The sequence below is a fragment of the Ursus maritimus genome, unplaced genomic scaffold (genome assembly GCF_017311325.1).
Source record: "Ursus maritimus isolate PB19 unplaced genomic scaffold, ASM1731132v1 scaffold_14, whole genome shotgun sequence".
Lineage (NCBI taxonomy): Eukaryota > Metazoa > Chordata > Mammalia > Carnivora > Ursidae > Ursus > Ursus maritimus.
The window spans coordinates 4,960,477-4,981,920 of record NW_024423786.1 but is presented as its reverse complement, the minus strand read 5'-3'; the positions used below and the strand labels follow the sequence as shown (position 1 = coordinate 4,981,920).

General features: G+C 49.0%; 1 protein-coding gene and 1 long non-coding RNA gene across 3 annotated transcripts in view; one reads left to right on the top strand and one right to left on the bottom strand.

Annotated features, from left to right (window-relative positions):
* The window catches only part of LOC103669519, a 44,677-nt gene extending 35,854 nt beyond the window's left edge, over positions 1-8,823 (top strand). Inside the window, exon 4 of the long non-coding RNA XR_570313.2 lies at positions 6,026-8,823. This is a non-coding gene — a long non-coding RNA (uncharacterized LOC103669519). The remainder of the gene's footprint in view (positions 1-6,025) is intronic.
* The window catches only part of FGD5 (FYVE, RhoGEF and PH domain containing 5), a 120,266-nt gene that overhangs the window by 48,523 nt on the left and 50,299 nt on the right, over positions 1-21,444 (bottom strand). For both annotated transcript variants that reach the window (XM_040628411.1, XM_040628410.1), the window contains 3 exons: positions 20,779-20,911; positions 3,828-3,886; positions 3,685-3,715 (listed from right to left, as the gene is read on the bottom strand). In XM_040628411.1, coding sequence (XP_040484345.1) covers positions 3,685-3,715; positions 3,828-3,886; positions 20,779-20,911 — 223 coding nt within the window. The remainder of the gene's footprint in view (positions 1-3,684; positions 3,716-3,827; positions 3,887-20,778; positions 20,912-21,444) is intronic.

Sequence of the window (21,444 nt, the reverse complement as noted above, 5' to 3'; positions counted from 1 at the left end):
GACTGGCTTCTGAAAAGGCCTTCAATGCCTTAGCCCAAAGGAGGAACCCATGCTAGGAATTTTCAACTTTTGCTAGGAAGGGATTTTTTTTTTTTTTTTTTTAGATGAGAAAACAGAGCATTGAAGATGTCCACAGGATATAACTATTCAAGATCTATAACGAATCACTACATATAAGAAAAAGCCTGGCATTTTAGGTACTTGGTTTTTGGACCAATCATTTGACCCCCAATTCCACTTCCAACCTGCCTTTTCAAACTTATCCATGTTATAACCATGTGTGACGGTGCACCGTTCTCCAGACATATCATGTACCTTCAGGCCTGTGAGCATTTCCATGCTGACCACCTGCCTTATGTGCCCTCCTCCATCAGGCTCCTTCAAAATCCACCTTAGGGGCACCTCTTCTGTCAGTCTTCTTAGATACCCACAAGGGGAATCTCCCTTCCCCATGCTCCTGCAGATTTTGCACAAAACTATAATTGTGCAAATTATACTTACCATGGAGTAGCATAACTGACTGTTTACCTATCTATTTCTCTTCCCTACTCCAGGCTTTTACCACCACAAATAAGAGATACCTATTCAAGGGCAGATTCTGGGCCTTATTTATCTTTGGGGGCACTCGAAGGCCCATTTCAGTGCCACAGGCACTGTAAAAATCCTGTGATGTCCCCTCCAAAAGGAATAAGCCAGGTGGATAGATGGTTGGATGGATGGATGGATGGATGGATGGATGGATGGATGGATGGACGGACGAACGGACGGACGGTTGGATGGATGGATGGATGGACGGACGGATGGGTGGATGGGTGGGTGGATGGGAGGATGGGTGGATGAGTGGGTGGGTGGATGGCTGGAAGGATGGGCAGACCTCTGAATAGTGGATGAATTGAGAGGGGGTATAAATGGGAGCACAGATGTGCCATAAGGGGGCACAGATAGATTAAAGGACAGATGAGTGATTGAGAAGCTGACTACATGAGTGGGTGAGAATTTGATTATACAGATAATTGGGCAGGGGGATGAATTTATGACTGGGTTCCTGGAAGGATGGAAGGGAGTCTTTAAACCAGAAGTCAGAAAACCTTTTCTGTAAAGGGCCACACAATAAATATTTAAGGCTTTGCGGACTGCATACAGTCCCAGTTATATATTCTTTACCTCTTTTTTTTTTCAAATTATATATTTGACAAGGTCTATATCAAGAATATATGGAAAACTCTTACATCTATTTTTCTCAAGTACAGTTGATGCATCTTCTTTACCTTTTTTCACAAACATTTAAAACATATAGGGGTGCCTGGATGGCTTAATTGGTTAAGTGGCTAACCTCAGCTCAGGTCATGATCTCAGGGTCCTGGGAAGGAGCCCCATGAGTCAGGCTCCATGCTCAGCAGGGAGTCTGCTTCTCCCTCTCCCTCTGCCCCTCCCCCTACTCAACCTCCTCCCCAAATAAATAGTCTTTAAAAAAATAAGTAAAATAAATAAAACATATAAAATCCATTCTTAGTTAATAGGCTATGTATGCAAAACAGGATCTTGACCATTAGGATTCAATTTTGGATGACCAGAACTTTTAGTCATCACTGAGTTAGCTCTGCCTACCAGTTCACAAGTATAGGGTTGAATCCCAAACATAGAAGGCCAGAGGCCACCCTATTCCCCCCTCAAAACAGCATAATGGAACTAGGGACCTTTCTAACTGGGGAGGTTCACAATGCACGGTCAGCCTTTCCCATCACTGGGCAGCCTTGGGATTTCAATAGCAACAAATCTATAAAGAGGAATTCTGAGAGATAACCTGCCAATCTTAGCACTCAGAGATGGATCCAGACTGGGAGTGGTGGAGAACGTCACGGAGTTTATGGGTCTCCTTTAGACTCATGTCCCTGGCCAGGACTTGGAGTCACACTGGGGCTTTTCTGCCTCTTCTGTCCCCATACACACTGATGTCATAAATGTAGCTCTGGACCACAATTTCCCGAAACTAACTTATGAGTTGTGACTTTTATGGGCTCTTTTTTTTCCCTCCTCAGGATATTATTATGGATTACCAGCGGTTTCAGCATCTTTCCAACTGGCAGGAAGCAGTGCAAACACAGATGGAAGTTTCCCAGTTAAAACCCTCTTAACAAAGTCATAAAACAAAAAGCCCAGCCTCTCTGTCATGCTGCCAGCTCAGAGGCAAGTGAGAGAGAAGAAAAAAACAGAAGAGTGACTCTTCCTGCCCTTCCTAAAGAGACCTATTAGGTGTAAGAGGGTGGTACATTTCATACCTGAGGGCTTTTGGGTTTAATAATGAACACAAAGCTCTCATCCTAAAGGGAAAAAATGAGGGGCTGGGCACACAGACCAGAGTAGTGCTCTGTCCTGCTTCTGGGGACCTGGGTGTCCCTGCTCACATAGCAGTGTGACACTAAGGTGATGTCACTGACAGGGGACCTCAGCTGCATTCAGCAGGAGGCCTGGCTTGGTGCTGGGTGCTCTGCTGCATCCAGAGGGGCCCTTGCCACAAAGAACTCCAAAGGCAGTTGGAAGACACAGGATTAACACATGACAATGCACTGGGAGAACAGGGTGTTCACCCTGGCTCAGTCACTCTCTCTGGGCCTCTGTATCACCACAGACAAAATGTCCAGGGTGGACATTCCCAGCTCTCATGTTCTTGGATAGATGTGGTGAACGATGCAAAACAGTGTAGAATCAGATGCTAAACTACCAGGGGACTGGAAATGGCTTAGAGACCTCAAGGAGCAGGTGCCCTTGATGTTCCTTCACTTCCCACATCTCTGCTGTACCCTCTTCCCTCATCCCCCCTTATGACTCATCTCAAAAGTCACCTCCTCAGAGAAGTCTGCCTAGATTCCCCCAGGTTGTCAGTCCTTCCCCCCGTGCTCCAGATGATTTCTCATTTACTAATCTGTCTCCTTCGCTGGCCAGAGAGCTCCTGGGAAAGGGCCTGTCTGATCTGACTTTCTATTTCCCAGCTCTCATCACACATCAAGTGCTCAAAAAATGTTTGTTGAACTGAACTGAACTGACTGCAAAGGAAGACCTTCCAGGCAGTTTTGTGGGTTGGAAAGGGTGGCAGCTCCTGATACCCAGGCAGTCTCCAAGTCTGGCCTCCTGTCCTCTGAAAGTCCAGAGGATTTCCTCTCTACTAGCTCAGATGTTATTGCCCCAGTGCTGGGATGACTGAAAAAGCTTCTCCTTACCCCAGCTGCTCTGTCATTGTGCTAACATATCTTCTTCTCCATACGGACCTAAACATACATATACATGTATACACCCCCCCACACATGCATGCACCCACACACGTATACTCACACACACACCTAACCTCGCACACACAGCAATGACTCAGAACTACACCTGTCCTCCTTCTGCCTTCTTCAACAAGAGGGCTGAGGAAACTGCAAACATCCTTCCAGAGCCTTAGCATATCCCCCCATACACCCGGTCCAGGCAGAGCGATATACCTATGGAAAGCACAGTGCTATTCACTCCCTGAAGCACATGAATCAGGAGACAGACGTCCACAAAAACGCTTGGTGGACATCTGTCTGCTGCCAAGCCTCTGTTCATCGAAATCACCTCTGTCTCCTCACTGCTTTTCTGCCTCTTGTATCACAGCCTTGTAAAGGGGCAATTAGTTTTAGACAATGGAAATGATTAACTCACCAGATGTAAGTGCTGGAGCATCTCCACGTATCTACAGAGGGAAAGAGGGTTGAGTTTGCGTTAATTCCCATCCTGCTTAAGCCAGGGAGGGGTGATGTTCTGTTAACAGGCTCAAGGCCACAGGCAGCTGCTTGGGGACTCACGCTTTCTCCGAAGACAGCAGTTCCTGTGCGATGACATGGGCTCTAGACTGTCCTTCCATCTGCAAGAGGGAACAGAGTGATCAGGCGGGACAGCCCCAAATCAGAGACCCCACCTCCACAAGCATGGAGTTTACAGACGGAACTGCAAACTGCTGGAGGCAAAGTCCATGTACTTTTCAGCCCACTCCCTGGTGCTCACTACCTGTTGAGATCTTCAACCTCAATGCACCTTGGTTTCCTTATCTGTAAATGTGGACACTGAAAGCATCTAACTCAGAAGGTTGTTGAGCTAATGCTCAGAACACTGCCAAACACACAGTAAGTGCTCACTAGGTGGCCACTCTCATGACTGTGTGATCTTGGCATCCACCCACAGGCTTAGCAACCCTGAACCACGTGCAGTTCTCTGCATACAGAGAGGGCTCTTACTTCTTGCTTTTGCATGTGCTGTCCCCTTGGTGTCCTTTTCCCCTTTTCTGCCTGGCTAATTCCTAGTTATCCTTTAAGACTTAGCCATGGTATCCATCACCTCTTCCAAGGAGCCTTTTTTGATCACCTGCCTGAACCAGCTGGATTAGGTATCCTTTCTGGGGCATCCTCCTCTAAGGATACCAAGTATGTCTCTCCTGGAGGGCAGGAACCATAAATTTCACCCCTGCACGACCAGTGCCTTGCTTTTGTTGACTGAAAGAATGAATGAGTGAATAAAAGAATGAATAAATGTTCATTCCACCTGGGAAGTACTAACTGTCCTGGCTGACCTCAGGAGGTGAGCCCTTTAACCCATTGAGGCCCAACTTCTGCACCTGTAAGATTTGGGAATAACTGAGATGATGTCTATAAACAGGAAGGATGGGCGGGGGCTGAGGCAGATGCCTGGGCCTTCTGCCACAAGCAGGCCCCTCCTCTGTGGCCCTGAACCTGCCAGATATCAGACACAGCTGCTGGCTGGGATCCAGAAGAGCAAAGACACTATGGGGCAGCCTGACAGAACAGACGGCAGACGCCGGGAATGTGTAGGCAAGACTGGGGGTGGGGTGACCCCAGTGGAGCAGAGGGCACTTGGATGGGACACCTGGCTTCTGATTCCAGCTCTACCAGTACCTCCCGGTACAACTTGCAAAAGTCACTTTCTAAGGCTGGGCCTCAGTGTCCCCATGTGTGAATAAAGTGACCTCTAAATTCTGTTCTATGCAGAACTTATATGTGACTAAATTCGAGGAGCCACTGGTCAAGTGAATGATCTACTCTAATGACCAGAAACTCACTACCTGTTGAGAGAGCAACTACACAGTGTTTTGCTTAAGAGCACAGACTCTGGAACTAGGTAGTATGGGCTCAATTCCTGTTTCTGCCTTTTACTAGTTGAATTAGCCTTTCTATACTTCAGTTTTCCTATCTGTAAAATGGGCACAACAGAATAAGGGTACTTAACACCTGCACATTGTGCAAACTAAATGAGTGTATTACAGAGAGGTATCTCTCTATCTCTTGTCTATGCGTCTATTTAGATATCTCTCACACGGAATAGTGTCTAGTGCACAGTAAGCCATACAGAAGTAATGGCGATCATTATCTTTGTGGTTTTCGTTATTGAGGTAGGAACCAGGGACTGAACCAAATGCTCAGGGATGGAATAAGAAAAAAATAATTTACAGGGTCAAGTAGGGGACAGGTCTCAACAGCAAAATGAAGGCTGAGCCACTCCTCTGAGAGTAGCAGTTGAGGCAGTGGAAAGAAAGCAAAGAGATTCTGGGACGAAGCATATCCAAGTTCAAATTCTGGCTCCTTCGTTGTGTGATTGTATGGCGGCTGGCAGGCTGTTTCCTTTGAGCTTCAGTTGTTTCATCCGAAATACGGTGGAGAACAATCAGCCCAATTTCGTGCACTGGTCTTTTTCTTTTTTAAAGATTTTACTTATTTATTTGAGAGAAAGAGATATAGCACGAATGGGGGTGAGGGGAGAGGGAGAAAGCAGGCTCCTTGCTGAGCAGGGAGCCCACGCAGGGCTTGATTCCAGGATCCCGGGACCATGACCTGAGCTGAGGGCAGACGTCCAACTGACTGAGTCACCCAGGTGCCCCTCATGCACTGGTCTTTCTGATGATACATTCCTGACTCAAGGCCTTTATACTTGCTGCTCCCTCTGCATGTGATGCTCCTTCCCAGATCTAATTCTTACTTTCTGACTTTTTCAGATCAAACGTCACATCCTCAGTGTGGCCATCCCTGACCACCTGACCTGAAGATCACCCAAAGTCATTCTCTATTCCAGGGTTTCTCAGCTTTGGCACTACTGACATTTTAGGCCAGGCAGCTTTGGTTGCAAAGTCGGTCCTATATACTGTAGGATCATTAATTAGTATCCATGGCTTCTACCCACTGGATGACAGGAGCAACCCCCACCCCAAGTTGTGACAACTGAAAATGTTTCCAGACATTGCCAAATGTCCTCGGGGGAAGCAAAACCTCACCCCCTGGCAAGAGCCACTTGTTATAACCGTTCATCTTGCGTGCTCTTCTTCACAGCAGCCACACTACCTGATGCCATCCTTGCACACGGGAGATGTTCAATCAACAACTGAACAAATCAATGAAATGAGATACAGTGCCTGGCACACAGTAGGTATTCAATAAATGAGTTCCCGTCTCTAGCTGTTTCATCCCGAATAGTTGCTTGGCTAAGAAGGAAAGTGTTTTTGGAGATTTCATTCTCTCCAAGGCCACCCAAGTAGGGCAGAACTTGGGCCCTCGGTCAGTCTCCCTCCTGCATCTCACTGCTGCTTCTTGGTGGGCTGTCACAGCATCCATGGAGCAGGAGGGGAAATAGCGAGGCCTGCAGAGGCCTACAGTCTCACCTGGCCTCCGGCCCTCCCACAGGCGCCGAATCGTGACTCACCATCTGCCTTCTGCATCTGCAGGGCTAGTGTGGGGCTCTGTGGACAAGAGAAGCTCACTCCTCCCAAGCAGGGGCTCCTGCAGAGTCCCACATGTGAAAAGGCTTTGTAAACAAAACTCTTGCAATGGAAAAAATATTCTGCCAGGACGAGCCTTAACAGCTAAGAAACCCTGTGGTCAAGCTTCCATCAAAAGAATGACTTTGTGGAGAAAGGACAGAGGTCAGGAGATCTCAAGCTTGGGTTCTTCCCCTATAAAATGAAGACAAGATGACCTCCTATCTCCCAGGGGCCTGTGACTCAATGCTCACTTGTCATCCAGCATGACGCTGAGAGCTTGTGCTCTGATGTCAGAAGACCTGGGTTCAAATCTCCACCCCTTCCTACACCTATGCCCTTGAACAGGTGATTTCTGAGTCCCATCTGTAACACAGAGACAGTAGTAGTAGTAATAATAATAATAATAATACCCACTTAATAACAGCTAGCATTCATTGAACACTTAGTATGTGCTAAGAATGGCTCTAGCTTTTTACGTGTGTTCTCACTGAATCCTCCCAACAACGTATGAGCAAGGTATTATTCTTATTATCTCCATTTTGCAGATGAGGAAACTGAGGCACAGATAAGTTCTAACCTTTGCCCAAAGTCACTGCTAGTAAGTGGGAGAGCCAAAATTCAAAACCGGGTAGTCCAGCTTCAGAAACCAAGCACTTAGCAGTGCATCTGGCACGTAAGCACTTGGTGATAAATGGCATCTCTGCTCATTATAGATGGCAGGGGTTTTCAAGTTGGAAACACTTATCCTTCACTGTACTGGAAAGGTGGTAGCAGGAGTCTGGCACTCCAGGGGGAGCCCAGGCTAGTCCTCTGACTAGGTTCTCTCTAATCTCTGACCCTTGGAGCAGTGCCTACCATGCTACACAGGAAAGAGAACTAGGCTGGAAGTCAGGATGCCTGGACCCACATCCCAGCCAGGCCACGAGTGGCTATGCGGCTGAGGGCAAGCCCTCCTCAGATGCCTCCATGTCCTCATCCTGAAGATGGGGTCAGCACTCCCACCTGCCAGGACGAGACGATGAGATGATGGATGGGAGTGGTCGGGCCCACCCCAACTTTTGGAGTTGCCACCATTACCATTGTTTCAATCTCAAAGCTGTCAAGGGCAGACTTCTGGTAGGGCTAGGGCACGGGCCACTCTGCACGTCCTTCCCAACCCCTCCTGCCAGACGGGCAGACTCCGGGCGGGACGCATGGGGCCGTACTGCTTTAGTGACTCTGCTGATGATGGATGTGTCTTCACCAGCCGGACAAGAAGGGGGCCTGGCAGGCCATGTGCCCGAGGCTCTCCTCAGAAGCTGCTACTGGGCGTTGCCCACCCGGGCCATTTAATATAGATGTTTGTTTAACCAGGAAATGAACTCCGAGGTTGACGGCAGTGTCCAGGGACAGACTTCTGGGAACAGGGTTCCTCCCAGGAGTGTGGGGGCTGGGGGCGCCAGGGCCTGCGCTATCATGTTTCTCAGGCTGACGCTGTGGGTGTTATATCAGGCCACCACTGGCCCCTCTGCCCAAGGCCGAGGCAGCTTATCTTCCCAGTTCCCCAGGGCCGCCCAGTCCTGCACTTCCTCCCCAGGCCCCAGGCAAACCAGCCAGTCAACCCTGGCTATTCTGGGACCAACCTGGGAGGGCTAGTCCTCCTTTAGGGACCCTTCTGGTAGCAGTCACAGAAAGAGCTAGAAGTCCTAGTCCTCTGTCTCCATGCCTCAGTTTTCCAGCTATTACATGCAGGTGCTTAGCTTCCTTCTAGAAGCGCAGTTCCCCAACCGTGACCTGAGAACCTCTGGGGTTCTGTCTCCCTTTTCTGACTACTTCTCTGGGAAGCTGGCCCAAACAACAATTCCAACAGCCTGAGCACAGAGGCAGCCGGGAGAATCCAGCTGTCTTCTAGGAAGCTAGATGTTATGAATATTGGCAAAAATGGAAAAACAATGTTATGCTCCTAAGTTTTTCTGAAAAGTTATTTTTCATAAAAAATGCCATTTATTTTAACATGCAATGGACCTATTACTGTTATTCTTAAATGAATTAAAAGATGTTTAAAAGTTTTCTCAGTGTTACCCTTTCATGTGGCAAATACTGACTGATGAAACTCACAGAAACAAAAACTCTATGGGGTCCTCAATCATTTTTAAGAGGAGAGAGAGGTGTGAGACCAAAAGGTTTTGACAACTGCTGTTTTAGAGGCTGTTGCAAAGCTCATACAGGATTGTAAGTGGAAAAGCTCATCTCAGTGAGGAGCCACAGAGGAGGGAGGCATCGTTATCACTGTGTAATAGTCATAGTAATAATTATTATTATTGTGAAAAGCAGGCCAACAAACCCCCGGCTTTATGGCCTGGCCCTCAGGAGGGTCCCAAGTAGGCCCAGGAGCCACACGTTCCTTCTCCACAATGTCCTACTTGGCAAAAGTCGAAGAAATCGTCTCGAAAGCTCCTGGTTTCTCACCACCTTTCCTACTTACAGGACTCCTGGGTTCACATCTGCTCTGCCTTTAAACAGCCACCTCCTTCCTTCCACGCTTGTCTCTGTCAGCCTCTGGTCAAGCCCCATGTCCTGGGTCTTGGTGCTTGGCTCGGTTCTCCCTATCTGTGGTTACCAGGGCACTCCACTCTCCACACCAGGACCCTCTGCCTCTCAGCTCCTTGACACCTCCTTCTCCAATGACTTTTGCCACATGTACATCTACTCCACTTAGCCTGGCCCTTCTCCACACTCAGAACTTCCCTACCTTGGAAGTGATGAGCTTTCTGGTCACCATCTTGGACCAGAGCTCCTAGCATACCTCTACCCTCAACTGAACTTGTCTCTTAGCTCTTTGGGAGCTCCAGTCTTTCACCTACTCCAATCCATCCTAGGTCATGGTGGCCACCTTTTGCTGTCACTTACAGTCCCGAGTGCCTCTTATGGTTCCCTAGCATTTGCAGAAAGGACTCATCATCCAGAATGATGCTGAGAGCCCCTACTCTGGTGTCGGAAGACCTGGGTTCAAATCCTGGACTCTACCCCTTCCTACACCTATGCCCTTGAACAGATGACTTCTCTTCTCTGAGCCTCATCTGTAACGCAGCTGTAATAATAATAATAATAATAATAATAATAATAATACCTACGTCATAATAGAATAGCTAGCATTCATTGAACACTTATTATGTGCTAAGAATGGCTCTAGTTTTTTACATGTATTCTCACTGAATCCTTCCAACAACCTATGAGCAAGGTACTATTCTTATTATCTCCATTTTGCAGATGAGGGAAATGAGGCACAGGTAAGTCCTACCCTTTGCCTGTGATTCAGCCTAGAGACCCTTTCCGGACACCTCTCCTGCATTCCTCCATGCCCCACGGAACACAATTTTACACCTTGTTTTTCCCTACCTCTGGGCCTTTTCGGTTCCTGCAGGTCCCTGTGCCGGAACTTCCCTACGATCTCTGGAAGTGTCTCTAAGTCACACACTAACCTTGAGAGGTTGCAGAGCCCCAAGGCAGGCATCCTGATGCTCTGGATTTGCCAGCCTCCTCAGCCACACAGCCCATTGAAAGAAAAATCCACCCAGAACTGGGGAGGGACTGCCTTCTCTGGCTGTGTCAAGCCCTGGGGAAATCCTGAGAGGGTCCCAGTGAGGGGGCTTGCTGGAGTGTTCCGAGGCCACATCTGGAGAAGGGAGAGTGCTCAGGACTCACAAGTGTCACCAGACTCTTGGAGAGTGCTGTCTCCAAAGTCCCTCCAGGCACCACCATCACACACATTGTCTTTCCCCTGGGAATTCAGGTCAGGGTGTCCAGCACAGCCTTCAGCGGCCACTGGGAAACTCAGAGACGGGCTCAGGGAGGCATGGCTCATTTTTATCCCACCTGTCACCTGTGCTCCCACAGGAGGCAGAGAAGGGATAAAGATGGTGAAAGAGAGGCTACACAAGCGAGGAGGAGGGTAGGGAGAAGGTGGGACCATACAGAAGTCTCCTGGCTCCCCAGGACCAAGTGGCTGCCTCCAGCTCATGCTGACACCTGCCTTATTCTAGTTCCTGAAGCCAGGCTGCTTGAGTCTGGCTTTGGCCTATATGCTTTAAGAAACTTTTAGTTTTGGAGGGAATCTTTGCTTCTGATGCAGTTTGTAATATATTCACAGAAGCATCTGGGAAGGCCCCGAATGAGAGACCAGGAAACCTGAATCTACTGTGGACTTTGCCTCAAACCTGCTGAATAACCCCCAGCAGGCAATGGCTTCTCTGTGAGCTGTAGTTTTCCTTCCTGTAAGACAAAGCAATCTCTTGCATAACTGGGACACTATACCCCCTGAATAGCAACTCTCAATTTCCCTCTCCCCCAGCCCCTGGCAACCATTATTCTACTCTCTGCTTCAACTGTTTTAGATCCCTCATGTAAATGGAATCATGCAGCATTTGTCCCTCTGTGACTGGCTTACTTCACTTAGCACAATGTGCTCCAGGTTCATCCATGCTGTATCATGTGACGGGATTTCCTTCCTTTTTAAGGCCGAATAATATTCCATTGTATGAACAGACCACACTTTGTTTACCCATTCATCCGTCAATGGACATTAAGAGGGTAGAATTAATGTGAAGTGTTCTTACCGCAGTAAAAACAAAACCAAGTGATATCAAAATGCCCGTCAGCTCTCTCAGCTTCTAGAATCCTAAGAGAGTGGTTGTAACTGTGATTGGCAAGTTCTCACTGTTTGAAAAGGCTCATATGATATTTGGTCTTCCTGTCCTCACCATCTCACGTCAGGTCAAGAAAGGACCAGCCATGACCTCAAGAAGCCAGTCAATGGCTGTATTTCAAACTGTCTGTTTGTGCCTCCTATGTACGTTCCTTCTCCTTTTCACTTAACTACACCCTACTCTCCTTTGTGAAGCACTAAGACCTCACCTCCTCCTGGAAGCCTCCCTGATTGTCCTGACTTTTAAGACTTGAGCCACTTATCCTATTTGGAGCTTAGTTCACATAGCTGAGGACACTGGGGCTGCCCCACAACTGTTTTATCTCACAGGCAGCCGTTGATTTTAACTCATGAGATATAATATTCAGAAAAGAGCAAAAAACATAAATATAAGGTTTAGAGACTATCATGTCAGCAGCTTTTTCACTCTCCACCTTGGCTGTGAGTGCCTCATGGTTGGGCACCACACTGGCTTCTTTCCTGGCACCTGGAGGGCTGAGGGCCCTGTGGGGGCTCCATACAGACTGGCTGGCTGATGTACACAGGCCAGGGTTCAAACTTCAGTGAGCAGACACACACTGCTGGGGATCTGGTGAACATATGGATCCTGGTGCCGTGAGTCTGGGGGGGTTCCTGGGGGGCTGCAGGTCTCCAAGTCCAACTCTGGGCTGCAGGGCTGCAGACTAGGTACACAGAGCAGCTGCCATAAGGCCAGGAAGGAGAAAGGGAGGGTGAATGTGATGGTGGCCCCAATCCCACGCTGGGGCCACGGGCATATCTAGACATAGCAGAGAGGAAAATCAGCCACAGAACAAGCTCTCTTAGGGTCAGGGCATCCTAATTGTCTCCACACCCAGCCCTCCAGGACCCTGAACAAGGGGTATGGGACATGCAGGTGTCCTAGCCGCCTCTAGACCTCTGAGCCCCTAGTCTCTGAGAGTCTGTGTCCCTCATGCTCCACCGCTCACACTGTCTTGAAATGTCTCTTGTTTACTCTGCTGAACAGTCACACCCTCTGCCTCATTACTGGGGAGCTGGTGAGAAGCCAGGCAGGCTCCCAGCTCTGCCCCTCACTGTGCAAAGTAAATTATACAGGACCAAACAAAGGTTTTCATTTATCAAACTGTCATGCATCTAGGTTTGTTTTCCTTACTTGACTGCAGGAACTGAGTCTAATGTATTCATTTATTTATTAGTTTTTTTGAGAATATTTACTGAGTACTATTTTATGTGCCAGGCCATAAAGACATAAACGTGAAAAGAAGTGTGGCACCAGGGGCGCCTGGGTGACTCAGCCGGTGACACGTCTGCCTTTGGCTCAGGTCATGATCTCAGGGTCCTGGGATCGAGCCCTGCATCGGGTTCCCTGCTCAGTGGGGAGTCTACCTCTCCCTCTGCCCCTCCCCCCACCACTCGTGAACGCACTCTCTCCCTCTTTCAAACAAATAAATAAAATCTTAAAAAAAAAAAAAAAAAGTGGTCCTGCCCTCTTGGAGCTATGCTTACAGGGAAAGGCAAATGGCATGCAAGTAAGCAGAAGAAGAAACACATGATCACAGCTTGAGATAAACATGAGGAAGGAAGTAGACAGGAATGCTGCAACTGAGCACTGCAGAGTGAGCAGGGGAGACCTCTCTGAGGAGGTGACATTTCATTTGAAACCCTTAGCCAGCTGTGCGAAGGGTGGGATGAGTGCTTCAGGTGGAGCTGACTGCAAGTCCAAAGACCCTGAGGTGGGTTTGAAGAATGGACAGACTTGTTTTTGAATCCTTCATGATGCCTGGCCAAAGACCTTGGAGTTTGCTGAATTTCATTTGATCTGTGATTAACACATGACAATAGAAGATGAAATGCCAGGGAGTTCAAATCTTTAGCATCTGGTGCCAACACCCAGAATGGCAGGCACAAGAGGGGAAGCAGGCCGAGGGGATGGGAAGATGCCAAGTTCAGTCTGCGATGTGCTGAGTCAGAGGTACAGGAGACCCTCCTTATCTTTGGGGGATAGGTCTAAAGACTCCAGAGAATGCCGGAGACCACAGATAGTGCCAAACGCCACAGGAGCATGCCTTGCAGATATTGTGGGTCCTTCCAGACCATTATAATAAATATCGCAGTAAAGTGAGTCAAATAAATTTTTTGGTTTCCTGATGCATAAAAATTATGTTTATACCATACTGTATTCTATTAAGTATGAAACAACGTATGTACCATAATTAAAAATACTTTATTGCTACAAAATGCTGAGTTGTAATCACTGATCACACATCACCATAACAAATATGATAATGATGAAAAGTTTGAAACACTGTGAGAATTACCAAAATGTGACACAGAGATGCGAAGTGAGTAAATGCTGGAAAAATGGTGCCAACAGACTTGCTTGGTGCAGAGTTGTCACAAACTTTCGATTTGTGAAGAATGCAGTATCTGTGAAGTACAACAGAGTGGGCGCAATAAAATGCAGTATGCCTACATACAGTATGTTTCTTCCTAGACATACACGCCTATGATCAAGTTTAATTTATAAAGTAGGCACGGGGGCGCCTAGGTGGCTCAGTCTGTTAAGCAGCTGCCTTTGGCTCAGGTCATGATTCTGGGGTCCTGGGATCGAGCCCCACATGGGGCTCCTTGCTCAGCGGGGAGCCTGCTTCTTCCTCTGCCCCTCCCCCTGCTCATGTGCACGTGCACTCTCTCTCTCAAATAAATAAATAAACAAAATCTTAAAAAAAAAAATAAAGTGGCAAAGTACTTAGTAATAAAATAGGACAATTATAATAATATATTACAATAAAAGTTACGTGAATGTGGTCTCTCTAAAAATATCTTATACAGTACCTCATAGTACCGCACACACCCTGATTCTTCTTATGATGATACGAGATGATAAAATGCCTACATGATGACATCAAGAGATATAAGTGATGTGGGTGCTGTGACATGGTGTTAGGTGACTCCTGGCTTTCTGAATATATGTCAGAAGGAGGATCACTTGCTTCTAGATCAAGCTCATCACAGGTAACTGAAACTACGGAAAGCAAAACTGTGAATAAGAGGAGACGACAGTATATGTGGGGCTTCCAAGAAGCAACCAAAAGTTTAGCTGGAGGCTGGAGCATTGGGCTGCAGAGAGGGGTCAGACCAGGAGGTCAGCTCTAGTAACTCCGCCCTAGGCTGCTGGCCTGGAATGGGCTGCCTGAGCAGAACACAGGATGACTGATGGATGGGGATGGAAGAGCTCAGGAGCCTTGGGAAATAAATGCCTGGTGTGGGGGCACAGAGTTGGACAGCCACAGAAGTAGGGAGAGAACCAGAACAAAGGCAGCCAGTAAAAAACAAGAGAAGAGGGAACTTCCAAGGCGAGAGACCACCAGAGCTGAGGCTCAGGGTCTGGGGTGGACAGCATGGAGACCCTGGCTCATGGAGGTCAGGGAGGGCTGTGCAGGGTGGATGACGGCAGTAAGGGAGGTAGGGGCGTGGGGAAGACTTGAATATGTCTGTGGGTGAGGGAAGTCCTAAAGAATCTCTGCAGCCCATCTCCCTCTCCTGTGCTCCAGTCTGCTGAGCTGGTCTCGCTCTCGAGGCTCATTCTCACCGTCCTGCCTCTGTGCTGCTGTTCTCTGCCCAGAATGCTCTGTCCCTAGACCCCGCCAGTTCTTGCTGGCTCACACTATTCAGCTCCCTGTTGAAAGGTTTCCTCCCCATCATAAAGGCCTTCTCTAAGGAACTGGAACCCTTCCCCACTGCTGGTGGAATGTAAAATGGGGCAGCCACTGTGGAAAATGATATGGCGGTTCCTCAAAAAATTAAAAATAGAATTATATGATTTAGCAACTCCGCTTCTGGGGACATACACAAACGAACTGGAAGCAATGTCTCGAAGAGACATCTGTGTACCACGTTCATAGCAGTATTACTCACAACAGCCAAAAAGTGGAAGCAACCCCAGTCCCCATTGGTGGATGAATGACAAACAAAATGTGATGTGTACATACAAGTGGAATATTCTTCAGCCTTAAAAAGGAAGGAAACTCTGACACAGGCTACAACATGGATGTGCCTTGAGGGTATTATGCTGTGAAATAAACTAGTCACAGAAGGACAAATTCCATATAACCCCAACTCACTTACATGAGGTCCCCAGAGCAGTCAAAATCGTAGACGTGGAAAGTAGCACGGTGGCAGCCAGGGGCTGGGGAAGGGGGTGGGCAGTTAGTGTTTCATGGGGACGAAGTTTCAGTTTGGGGAGATAAAGAGTTCTGTGGATGGATGGTAGCGGTGGTGTACGACAGGGTGAGTGTACTTAATGCCACTGAACTATACACTTAAAAATAGTTACGATGGTGGGTTTTTATGTTATGTGTATTTTAATACATTTTTTAATTGCAAAAAAAAGCCTTCTCTACCCTCTCCGCCTAAATTTCCCCCCTCATCCCACCCCTGCAGCCCTGCTCCCACCACCAGGGTTTGTTCTGTGTGTTTGATGTGATAGCCCTTCCACAGCCTAAGCCCACCTTAGGAGCCTTCTAACTGACTGCTCATCTCCTTCACTGGAGTAGAAACTCCACCAGGGCAGGGAGGCACCTGGTCTGTCTTGTAGCTGCTGGATCTTAAGCCCTTGGAAGGGTGCCTGGCATAGGAGGTGCTCAGTGGCTACTTAGTAAATAAATTTCTGCTGAAGGGGAGGGACGGGGAGAAACTGAGTGAGGATACAAGAGAAGATGCAGACGGGAGGGAGTTCATGTTCACCCGGGGGCGAGGTTGTTTTCTGGGAAGGAGAACAGGCTGCAGCCTGAGGAAGCTTCTGCAGGTTTAGGAGGGCCTCCCAGGGACTAGGAGGAGTGAGCACATGCCATGGAGCCAATGTTCAGGGCTGCACAACCGGTTGTAAGACTGGCATGAAGAAAGCATATGTCGGCATTTAAGCCAGGTGGGAGACTGGCCTAATGGAAATAACTGGGGTTCAAGCAGATGGTCAGGGCGAGGTGGCAGGTGCAAGGTCTGGGGGCACGAGGCCAGCAGAAGGCCCAGACCAGGCCGCCTGGACCGTGGGTGCAGCCAGCGAAAAGATGACCTGTCTGGGCAGGGCTGGGGAGGGCATCACGGCAGGACAGGCCTGTTCCAGAGGACAGGGCAAATTTCTGCCTGGGCTCGAGGGTGGACCCATCAGGGAAATGTGGTGACAACAGGACTCACACAAAGGGAGGAGGAGGTGGAGGGAGGAGGTGGCTCGGAGAGGCCACCAACTCCTGGGCTGGTCTCCGGAGAGCTGGTATTTAGCTTGAACAGTCTCAGTTAGTCTGAAAACAAGGCTTGCTGTCAGGGAGGAGTGACATGCCAGGCAGCCTTTGTCTCCTTTCACAGCTGGATCTATTTTTATGTCCTTTTTGCTTTTCCTTTTTTGCCCTCTCTTTCCTTTAACCCATACCCCCTGAATATCTCTGAGTGGAAGAGAGGGAGAAGTCAGACAGGTGGGTGGGTGGACAGCTGGGTTCAGCTTCCCATCCTGATCCAAATCTCTCTCCTTCTGACATGGCCACCTCAAAACATCTGGAAGAGTGGAGCTCATCACCTTACATTTATTTTTACATCAAACTCTAGGAAGGGTGGGGCTCACCGCAAACATGCCTCCCGAGGCCCCAGGGGAAGCAATTCCACTATCATTCACACTTTCCTTAGGTCTGCTCCTAGGAGGTGGCTGGAGATGGGAAATCTGGCTCCTTTTCCCTCCTTGATGTAATGGAGGCACAGAAGGGGAGAGGTCTTTGCCTTCTGAGGAAGTAGAATTTTCAGACACAGTGGAAGATGAAAGAATGAGGAGTAAATGCTCCTTCTCCCCACCTCCCATGCCACCAAAACTTCTACAGCAAGAACGAGCCAGGAAAGATTGCTCCCTCCAGAAACCTCCCTTCATATTTACACCACAGCCCAGCAGTTTGCGAACTCTTCTGCACTGAGGGCTGCCAGGAGGGAGTGCGCTGTCATGGCCTCTTGGGGGTCACCGTAGTGGCAGGTACGGAGATCGAAAGTGCACCTCTCTGGCCCACCAATCCCTTTCTGAGATCTACCCTAGAGAAAAGCATGTGCATAAGGAGGTGTGTGAGCAAGTGCACTGTGATTCTGTTGGTAGAGCACACAAATTAGAAACCCCGTAAGTTCCCTCAGCAGGGGGAGAGCAAAATAAAGGGCAGCGTATCCATAAATTGGAACACCATACAGCAGTAAAAATAAAAGGACGCTGTGTAGCAATGTGCAACAGTCTCTACGATACCAGCGAGTGACTGCAACCCAGTTACACCAGGTTTCTTATAGTTTGATATATTCAACATATGAAAACAACAACTCCACAAACAGTACCCTCCATTTTCCACTCATAATGAATGATACACACAGATGAATGCAGGGAAAAGGTTCTGGAAAGATACACACCAAACTGTGTACCACAGCTACCTCCATGGGGACACAGGAACTAGGAATGAGTACCCCAGAGCATCTAACCCTCACCTGTAATGACTTCACACTTTATGAGGAGAACCCAGTGGAGCATGCCTCATGCAACGAAAACTTGATTTTTAAAGGTGATTGCCACTGTGGTTCATTACGAAAGCCTCGAGGGCAGAAGGGAAGGGATGCTCGGTACATTTGGTAGGTGAGAAGGCTGGGCTCCCAAGGGTGAACTGACCTGCCTTGAGGAGTCTAGACCCACGCTTCTCCCTCTGTGCTCTCAGAATGACAGGATGCTAGTGTCTCCAAGCCCAGCTCCTGATGTGGGCCCCGCCTTTGGCTGGCCATTGGTTCTACGTGGCTCTGACTCCAGGACACAGAAGAGGTCCCTGTGCCTGGCAGGAGCTGCCTCAGTTCTGCAACCCTGTCGTTATCACTGAGCTCTACTGGACCTTGCATAGGTTGCTTCCCTATCCTACCCACGGTCCCACCCACTCTGACCTTCATGTGTTCTTTTACTGTGTGCCAGGCATTTGTCTCCTCAGATTTATTCACTCTCAAAACTACTGTGAAGTAGGCACCACTATTGTCTTCCCAGTTTTACAGAAGGGGAAACGGAGGGGCAGAGTGGTTAAGGAATTGCCCATTTGCTAGTTACTCAGCTAGCGAGCATCGAAGCTGAGTTTGAACTTCTCATTCCCTATACCACCCCACCTCCTGCAAGCTCCTGGGGGTGTCCATGCAATGGCCTGGAGACCACAAGGCTGGGAAGCTGACCCAGATGACCACCAATGTCCAGGACCCTAGGACTTCATGTCTTTACAATGGTCCTGAGCAAATAGGACCCTCCCTTCTCCCTCTCCCCCTCTGCTTCCCAGACAGGAACAACAGATGGTTATCATGCCCCTACTACGTAGCTGGCACTTTTACATCTGTGCCCTCATTCAACCCTCCTACAGCCCAGTTACTATTAATGTTCTCATTTTGCAGATGGGGAAGCTGAGGTCCTATAATGGGAAGTGACTGGCCAGTGGTAACACAGCTGGAGGAGGAGATGCAGGTGGTCCCAGAGGAAGGTTTAACAGAGAACCCGGTGCTATGGTGGGGAACCATCACTAGGTGGGGGACCCTGAGGTACAGAAAGTTGCATAGGGGACGCCCCACTGCTCCGTCAGCCCTTCGACTCTTCCTGGCCTGGTACCCAACTCCCAGCTTCAGAGTGGGGACCAAATCCCAAATAGCAACTATCTTTCTGCTCCCAGGCTCCACGACCCCGCGGGATGCCTAGAAAAGCCACAATCATCTCTAACTGGCACCACTAACTCAAAGCTCCTCTCCCTTGCCCTCAAACAGGCAACAGTTCTTTTTGGGGAGAGGGGAAGAAGTGGAGAGGTAAGAGAAGGCTTCCAGGGCTACAGGGGGGAAAACAAACAAACAAGCAAACAAAGAGCAGGCTTGGAGCCAGCCAGACCTGGTTTTGAGTCCAACCCCTTTAATCACTAGCAGAGTGGCCTTGGGCAAGTTACTTAATTTCTGTGTCCTCCACTACACCCAAGTGGTGGTGGTATTAACCTTGAACTTGTAAGGAACCAAAGAGGCATGGATTGCGGAAGACAGCACACTCTATCCAGAGAGGGAGAGGAAGGGTCAGGAGCCACAGGGGGAAGGACTGAAGAGGAGCCAGGTGGGAAAACCCCCTTCAGCATTCCCATAGCCCTAGGGAGGCCACGTTATGAAGACCCTGACCAGAGAGATAAATGAAATGAAATCAAGGGTATGAAAACAAAATGAAAGACATGACCATTTATACAAAGCTAGGTTAAGTGCCAGGCACTTCTGCTGAGCGCTTCCACAGACACAGTCTTTAATCAACGTGATCCACCTACTAGCCCAGCCTTGGAAGGACAGAATGACAAAGAATGGGAGACGGACACCATATAAGGTACCTGAACGAGGCTAGTCAGGTAGGAGGTGATGCTCCTTGACCTCCCCAGCTACTCCTCTGCAGACAACTGGGGCCCAGGGGATGGTATGGGGGAAATGTCAAGCTGGTCTCAACCTTCCTAGTCTGTCTCCCTGCAGCGGGGGTGTCCCTCTTGGTCTAAACTCCTGGCCCCCAGCACCTCATGGTGTTTCCTGGATGACATGGACTAACAGCCGTGCGGTCCTGGGCAAGTTCTTCACTTCTCTGTTTCGAGACAAACCCGAGCCCCAAGAAGCAGTGTGTGGAAGGACTATAATCAGCCAGGCTCCCAGGCACCCTGAGGCAGCACATATAATTACCACCGTGCCCTGATGCCCGCTAAGAGATCTGGACCACCAATGTGACTTGGTCCCTGTATCAGGCAGGGACCCAACTCTCTGTCTGCCTCCAGACAAGCGACATCCCATCTAAGCGCTGACACAGGGTATGGGAAACCAACTTTCATTCCAAAACTGTCTTCAGTTAATGAAACTCACACACTTCCCTTAACTCATCCTCATGATTCCCACTTCACAGATGAAGAAACTGAGCCCAGAAGCCTAAGGTCATTAGAATTCAGGCCTATCTTGATTCAAATCATGCAGCTCTATTTCACTTCATCCACAAGGGCTCTGGGAAGCCCCAAACTTCCTCAGACCCAAGAAGTCGGTAGGAGCTGTCACCTGGCCTCACCAACACAGGATCCTGTGTCTCCCCATGTGTGTTAAGATGCAGCCCCAGCTGTGCAGTGACTCAGCCTCTGTATCCAACTTGGGGCGAGCTATTTACAAACAGCTCCCTCCTCACCAAAAGGGGGTACAGTGGATCCTTCACCATCCTTTTCGGCCTTTACATCTCTGACTCCCCACAACCCACTGGCCCCTTGCCCAGGACGGGGCACCCTACCTTGTGGCCGAGGCTGGGGTCTCTTGGAGCACTGTCCTCCTCCTCCGAACTTCCCTGCTCTTCATCCGATGACAGGTCTTCTTTGGGGGCTGCCGCCGAGATAGGACAGACCTTATAGGGTTCTGTGTAGGCGCTGAGGTCAGAGCAGAAGAAAGAGAGGGTTAGAGCTCCCTGTACAGGAAAGGCAAAGTGAATACACCAGGGGCCCTATTAATGCCACAAGTCATTAACGAGCGCTTCATGTGCAAAGCCCCATGCCTGCCCTCCGTGGGGACCCAGAACTGCATAAGACACAAGCCCAAACTTCCCTATATGCTCCCACTGCAGCCATCCTGGCCTCCTCGTAGTCCCTGAATGTGCCGCGCTCTCTGCTGCCTAAGTGTATTCACACATGCTAGGAGTACAGGAGGCAGGCTGTGATGCTGGAAGGTACAAATAATTACTGGGAGGGCGAGAGATGTTCATTCTGATTGGTCTGGCAGTCTGGGCTGGCCCGGCTACGCAGCAGGGTCCGTTCCCAAGGTGGCCATGTCCTCCGGGCCTGAGTAAGGGATGTAGTGATGCCGTACAGTTCAGGATGTGCATTCTGGACCCTGCTTCCTGCCTTGTCATCAGCTAGATCATGGATAATACACAATCAGGGTATCCGTTTCTCCCTAGGGGAAT